The following is an 8,130-nucleotide window of genomic DNA, read 5'->3' on the forward strand; positions in this document are numbered from 1 at the left end:
AGTGATAAATTGAATTCATCACTAATATCCCAAAATCGTCGCTAATATTTTTTTGGGATAATTTTCGCACGAAAAATGGTTTCCCATGACAGTTTGAGCTGGAAAACCAATTTTTAGTGATAAAAGTATTAGTGACAGTTTTTAAAAACCGTCACTAATATTCTTTTAGTGACAAAATTGAATTCATCACTAATACTTTTGTCACTAAAAACCAGAGATAGTAAATTTTGTGTCACATTTCGATCAGAGAATTTCATCATCTTTCTTTTTTGGTTCGATATTTATTATTAACCTAATGCAATTATTATTTTCTTACAAAAATAGAGTAATTTAATAGCAACTTAAAAATTATTTTTATCTCAAAAAAAATAATTTTTAATACATATTACTTTTTTATCACAACAAATACCTCAATAAAAAAATTTAACAAATATTAACTTCTATTCAAAATAAATACCTCAATAAAAAATTTTCAACAAATAATAACTTCAGTTTGCTTAAAATCAACTTCCTTTGTAACAAAATTTCAACAAAAAATATCATTTTCAAGTAATTTAAAACTATTATTTTCACAATGATACATTATCAAAGTTAAAACAAATAATTTCACATGTAATGAAATACTGCAAAATTACAGCACAATAATAAATATTATGATTAAATCAAAATAATGACAAAGTAACGCTGCAATCGATTTAATGGGACGAATGGTTGGTGACCATTCGAATATTTTGAACGAAAACTGCTTTATGGTAAGTTGGCTAGGTACAATTCTGTATTTATTCCACCAACAATCGTACAGTTATGTTTATTTCATTCAAAATCTTAATATTTTTGTAAAGAAATCTTGGATTTGGAGCTCTTTTAATTGATGCGGCCATGGAATTCTTAGTAAAAAATACATTTAGTGTAAAATACACAACTTTATTCAAAATAGGTTCATAAAATTTTACACTTTAAGTGAAATAAATTCATAAATTTAATAGATAATTAACAATAAGGAGATTATCTCTAATTTTAAAAGATGTAAAGAGTACAATATCATTTAAAAAAATTTTAAAAGTGTGACTGAAATTAAAAATAAAAAAATTAATAAATTTAATAAATAACAGAATGTCATATCATTTTTTCTTTTCTTTCATTTTTTCCGGGGGTGAGATAAAATAGCAAAATCCATTTTAGCGTGATAGGCTTTCGGATAAGGGCCGAGTGACAACATTTGACCTCAGCCAGGCTGGTCGACTGTCGGTTCCTATGTTATCGGCCGCGTATGGTAACATCTGCGGTGTCCTAGCGGCCAGCTTCAATAATAAATGAGGACGCCATTTACCTGTTTGCCTCCCAGGAAAATAAAACGCTAGAATTGAAAGCCCAGGGCCGCACAGGAAAAAACTCCTCGCATTTTCGTCGTCGTTTCCCTCTTCCCCACCGTCTTTCCTTGCCGCAATCTCGTACTTTCTGAAACTAGAAGCATAAAATTTTCCGCGAATCCTTCTAGTTCCGATTTCAGGATGGAATGGTCTGCAAAATCTGCCACAACGGCTTACCTTGATACACTCAAACTAGTAAGATTGTCATCGCCATTTTGAATTTATATTTCATTTCGGATATAACTTATGATGCAATCTCAAAATGATGTTCTTCCAATATTCCGTACTTTTTACTTCTTTCTTGGGGGGCAGAGAGTGAGGGGAAAATATTGTGATGAAATTAGTGTTCATCTGATATGCTTCATGTTCTATTTTACATCCTACGATCGTATCAATGAAAGAAGGCCCTAATGTATGTGGCACACATCATTATTTAGATTTTTTTCCTTGAAAAAGGAAAACATACCCAAAGACTTTTGGGAGAGTGCTTGCATTCCATGGAAAATGGATGATGGATGTATCTGTTTTGTTTCATAATAGGATCTTATATAATATATTCATAAAATATCTCTCTTTGATCTCTGTCTGGTTTGCAGAATGGAATGGGGTAAAAATACAATGTAATAAATAATTAGATGGAGAATACGCAGAAATCAAGTGACAAATTCATATTCCATTTCTAATTATGCGCATGTTTGGTTTGTGAAATGAGATTGGGTAGGGATTCGATGGAATGCAAAAATTAAAATTTTAATTACAAATTGGATTACTTTCCATTCCATTTCATCCCGTTCTTACATATAAGACACATGATTGTTTGGTCCACAAGAATGGAATTGAATAGAATAGAATTGGTCATTTTTAATATTTCATATTTGCCAAACAATTTTTCATTCTTTTCCCTCGCACTCCATTCCATTTTAGCATTCCAAACATTGGGATAGTTTTTTAATTTGTGATGGTGGCTGCCAGTTCACATGGCAGCTTCATTCACAATAATGAATGTCCATATACATATATACATATGTATATATATGTATGTATAATGTATATATGTATGTGTACATATCTATTAGACTAATGTGGCAATATAACTTTTGAGGGACATCTGATCATGTCCTCTATAGACTGAAGTTAATAGTTAGCTTTTAAAATGTGGAAGTAGGAGTTTGCATTCCTGCAAAAATGAAATAATCTCATTGCTTTCCCCCATAGTTTTCACATAAGCATGTTGACTTTTAACTGATATCTATTTTCCTTTTTTTTTTTTTTTTAATGTAAATTTAATGCATCTTTATTGCTGTTTTATATTTTAGTGGCCTCAATGCCTCGTATCTGTTCAAATACTTCTTTTTTTTCGTGATTGTGGTTGTTGATTATATAGACATGACCAGGTTTTTCAATTAAATACCATGTTGAACACAAGCAGTGACTGCAATTCCTGTGAGCATTCAGTTGCCCTTGTTGCATTTGATTTTGTTTGGTTGATTTTGAATTTTGATTTTAACTTTGTTGGCCTTAAATAATGGGCAATATATGATTGACAGAATCCTACTTATTACTAATTTGCATACGAAAAAAAATAATCTGAAAGTGAATTTGATTGGCATGCCTACGTGCCTAACTATTGAGGTTCATTGTCATTTGGTGCCCTATGGAAGGTGCAATACATTCTTGAGGCTAAACCTAGTGCATGCCACATATCAAATACTCTTATCTATAATTTTAGGAATCTTAAAAAAATTAGGGTTTGTTTGGTATCGTTGTTGTTTTCTAATTTTTATTTCTGTTTCTTTGTAAAAATGGGGTTGTGGGAGAGCAATCCAAGCGTTGTGTTGCTCGGCAAAGTGGTGGATAATGAAGAAAGAGATTATAAAAATGCATTTTTTTTATATTGTTAGTTTTCTATTTCTGTTGCCGATTTTCAAATGTTTGCTAAACACTGAAAAATTAGATTTTATGTTTTTGACTTGTTTTGATGACCTGTTGCCAGAAATTTTAATTGTCTAGAAATATTTTTTTTGGATTAAATTATTTATTGTATATACTTTTAAATTAAAATCAAAATTAAATGATCATACAAACTTAAATATAATTAAAAAAAAAATATACATAAATTTTGAAAAACAATTAGCAAGCTAATTACAAAATACTTTTACTATCTTTCAATTGTCATGTCCAATAAAAATTTTATTGTATAGTAAATTTGGAAAGTAGAACAATTAAATAAAATAATTATAATAAATTTTATTTTTATTATAATAATTTTTAATATATATTATTTGTAATTTTATTATTTTATTCATTTTTTATAATATTATTTGATATAAAGATTGAAAATAAGCATTTTTTAATTAAAATTTTAATTTGTATTGATTTTATAAATATTAACCAAAAAGGTTGCTGGTTTCTAGTTTTAAGTTTTTTTTTTTTTTTTTTTTTTCTTCTTGGTTTTTTACTTTCGTATTTTTTTTTCGTTTCTCTAATTTTTTACAGTGATATGAAACAACCCCTTAGTTATTTCAATAATTGAAATTTACTAATTTATATCTAGTTTAATATAATTAAAAAGGCACAATTTCAAGGCATTATTCAATTTATTGGGCTATGATTGGTATTGATTAAAAAGACACAATTTAAGGCATTATTCAATTTATTGGGGTATGATTGGTATTGTTCTAATTTTTTGTTTTCGTTTTTATACAATGAAGAAATAGATTACGAAAATCTGTTTGTTTACATTGTTAATATTTTGTTTCTGTTGTTAGTCTTTCAATGTTTGTAAAAAAAAAAAAAAAATTGAAATCAAATTTTTTGGTCTTCAATCATTTTTGTCAATATGTCGCGAAAATGTTTTAATATCAAATATTAGTTTTTTTTTTTTGGAATAAATCATTCATTTTATGCATAATTTTTAATTAAAATTAAAATAAAACAATCATGGATTTGAATATAATTAAAATAAAAATTTAAAAAAAAAAATTTAAGAACTAACAAAAGCCATCAACTATTTTTATTATTTTTTTAATTTTCATGCACAATAAGATTGTTTTTGTTGAGTAAATTTTGAAATGTAATAATTAAGTAAAATTTTAATAATTTTTATGTTTATTTACTATTATTTATTTGTAATAATTTATACTTTTATTATTTCAATCATATTTTAAGTTTTATTTGATTCAAGAAAAAAAAGAAGGCCATTTGTTTAGTCAAGTTCTTAATTGAAACATTAACCAAACACATGTTGCTAATTTTCGATTCTAGCTTCAATTTCTGGTTTTTAGTTTTGATTTCTGGTTTTGTTTTCATAATTGTTTATGGTGATAGCAAATGGCCCCTTAGATTGCTTGATGCCATTTTAATTTTTTTTTTTTAAATGATAAGCATTTGAAATGCAATAATGATCATAAAAGTTAATTATCAGAATCTCATCTCAATTTGCTCCCAACTACACCTTCAGACATGCATGATTTCCTTGGGAAGTAACACTACACATATTATTTTTCCTTCAACAGTGTAATGATCACAAGAAGGATCATGATCCATGTGAAACACAAGAACCCGAGAGCAATGAATTCATATCGGCCTTAGCAGCTGGAATGAGCGCAAAACTAATTGTGGAGGTCACATCTGGAGTGTCATCATCAACAATAGCCTTGGCAGCTGCAGCTCGACAAACGGGAGGTCGGCTTGTGTGTATTCTCCCTGAAACGACCCTCGCCGAATCAAAACAAGTGATTAAAGACTCTGGTCTTAAAGATATGGTGGAATTCAGTACTGAAGACCCCATAGATGCGTTGCCTAATTTTGAAAATATTGATTTCTCTCTCGTTGATTGCAAGACCGATAATTACACGAGATTGCTGAGATTACTGGATGTCAATCCTAAGAGTTCAGTGGTGGTGGCAAACAACTTGGTGGGGGAGGGAAAGGGTTTGGGAGGCCATGTGAGAGGAATGAAGGACAGGGTTGCAGTGAGGTCTCTGAAGCGACCTATAGGAAAAGGCATGGAGATTACAGTAATAGGGAAAAGTGATAAGTTGGAGAAGAGAAACTGGGTGGGTCATTCTAGAGCGGAGAGAAAGGGTGAGGCAGTGAAGACTGGCAAGAGCAAATGGGTTGTTAAAATAGATGAAGAAAGCGGTGAGGAACATATCTTCAGGTTGCCTAAGCATTTCTAGGAACTGTTCTGAGCACAGATACACAGCATTCTGAAAATTTTGCCAATCCATTTAAAGTCGCCTTTCTTCTGTGGTTCCAAATGTGAATGACAGCACAGGATGCTTGTGAACGCCAGAGAGGATCTCATACTGCATGGTGAAAGGCCTACATGCAGTGTTTCTCTCATACTACATACTTGGGGTTCCACCTGTGACAAATTGCAGTTCCCATATTGCTGTTTGGAGCTTCAGTAATTCCATCGAGAAAGCTGTCACATTTGATTCTTCATAAAAGTTCTGCTGTCCATATGGTGATCGACAGCAAGGTGGACCTTTGGGAGAGTAGCCACTTGGAAATTATACTATGCAGCCACTTGGAAATTATACTATGCTTGTTGCCTGAATCCGGTTTGGCTCAATGTTACCGTTGCACGCAAATGTCATATAAATTTCCTCCGGGTAGATGGGGGAGATCTAGTTTAATGTCACTTATGCTTTGGCCTCACATAGATGGTTTAATGGCATGATTTTCGTTGTGTGAACTGAGACATTATTTGATTAATCTATGCTGTTTTATTTTATATTTTAGCATACAAGCAGAAGCACATCTATAATAGCTCTTATGTGATTTTTTTTTTGGCTTTGCCAAAACTGCCAGCCTTACAAGTAGGTTTTAGAATGAATTATGGACATGACTTCTAGTGCAGCATTTTTATGAAAGGGCAGCTAATTTTGACAGATCATATAAGGACACGGAAAAAGAAGATTCCATCCCTTGTCAAAAGTTTGGACACTCCACCAAAGGGGATGCAGTCCTAAAGCCTTGCCTTGTTTGCCAAGATGGAGTTGTGAACAGGTCTTGTCCCATTTTAGGTAGCCATGTTATTTTTTAGGAGAGGAGAGCGATCTTGTAGAAATCAGTTGTGAAAAATGAGTTTTAGGCATTTGGCATGGCTGAAGGGACGGATAAGTTGTAGGAAACGTGTGACTAAATCTTGCTCTCTATATGCAGTGTGTTTTGTCGCGGCGTCCCGAACATAATGGGGCGAATGAAAAATTGTGAAAACTAAGGTGTAGTCCCAAGAGGGGGGTGAATTGAGTTTTAAAAGGTTTTTTTAACTCTTTTTACAAATTCAGAGTCTTTTGTTAGTTTATTAATCACACAAGTTTGATTTAAATTTGAATATCAGTTAGACATCAAGATTCTCTTTTAAAAACTTTAAGAATAATTAACTTGAACTTTCAGCAATGTCAATCAATTCAATCAACCAATCAAAAAACCAATAGCCAATATATGAGTTGCAGTAGCACTTCCACGATTCAGCAGTTGATTAATAAAAAGCCCTGTATTGATGGACTCAATGCTTTCCTTTTTAATCAAGATTTCTGCAAACGATTAATCAACATACTCCTTTTAAGGTTTTCGTAAAAGATCAATCAACATACTCCCTTTAATTAAAAATTCTCTCAATCTCAATATTTTAACTTCCAGCACTTAGATAATCAACCACACAATTTATATATGTAGAAAAATCAAAGAGTAAGGGAAGAGAGTGAGACCAAGATTTTTACAAGGTTCGGCTATACCCGCCTATGTCCTCGCCTTAGGCAACACCACATAAGGATTCCACTATTACACACCTTTTCAGGTAGGAGCAGCCTTATAATCCATCCTTCAATAGGCTAGAGTACACCTCTCCAAACGATATTCCCACGCTTGGTACAACAATTCAATCAACCCTGAACCGTCAAGAAAACAAGAAAACAAGAACGAATTCTTGTATACAAGAAATACTCTCAGATATAGTAGATAGTACAAATATAGCTTAGCTAATCAAGACTTCAAAGTAAATATCAAAGAAGAATGAAATTGAAGCTCAAAGTGTATGTCACTGGGATTCTTCCTTTGATTTGAATCAAAACTCTGAAGTTGTGCTTGGAGATTAGTGATAAATGACTTAATATTTCTCAGAAAATCTCAGAAGGCAGATGTGAGCAAGAGGACTTTGAGAGAGTATGAGTAATATAGATTGAAATCAGATTTCAAATCTTGCTATTTTTAATTTGATTTGAGAAACCATGTATTTATAAGCTCAAAAAGTTATAAATTCATGTTGCCTAACTTACTTGGAGTGTTTCCTAATTTTTTATGAAGTTTGGGGCACAAGCAACTCAATTTGGAAACTTTAAATGCTACTTCAAAAACTAGCCGTTACGAGGGTTAGTCGCCTGATCCTTCACTGTCTGTCAAAATTCAGTTCAGCAAATATGTCAGTCGCCTGACCAGACACGAGTTAGTCGCTTGAGCCGTTAAAAATACTGTTTTTAAAGGTTGTTTCCAAAGACCTTAGCCAACTTGCTTTGATACTTTTAAAGAGTATTTTTCGAAGTTTTCAAAATAAGGTATCTAACTCCATAATAAACCCTAATGAACTTCAAAGCATTTGTTTTGATATTCAAATGAAGTACTTACGTAAGACTTCCTAAGGACTTTAAAATTTTCTAAACTTGAAGTCTTCATGTATATCTTTGCTTTGAGTCCTCTTTGTGTTGAGCTTCAATATTCATTAAGCTTCCATATTTTTTTACCATCTTGGACC

The 8,130-nt window shown here is 31.6% G+C and overlaps 1 protein-coding gene across 1 annotated transcript; it reads left to right on the forward strand.

The window, feature by feature from the left end:
* The first annotated feature begins 1,207 nt into the window (after positions 1 to 1,207).
* On the forward strand, positions 1,208 to 6,111 carry LOC131166468 (uncharacterized). Its single transcript, XM_058125067.1, has 2 exons — positions 1,208 to 1,565; positions 4,886 to 6,111. The coding sequence occupies exons 1-2, from the start codon at positions 1,512 to 1,514 to the stop codon at positions 5,549 to 5,551; spliced, it is 720 nt and encodes a 239-aa protein (XP_057981050.1). The 5' UTR covers positions 1,208 to 1,511; the 3' UTR covers positions 5,552 to 6,111.
* The last annotated feature ends 2,019 nt before the right edge of the window (positions 6,112 to 8,130 follow it).

This window comes from Malania oleifera, chromosome 10 (assembly GCF_029873635.1).
Source record: "Malania oleifera isolate guangnan ecotype guangnan chromosome 10, ASM2987363v1, whole genome shotgun sequence".
Taxonomy (NCBI): domain Eukaryota; kingdom Viridiplantae; phylum Streptophyta; class Magnoliopsida; order Santalales; family Ximeniaceae; genus Malania; species Malania oleifera.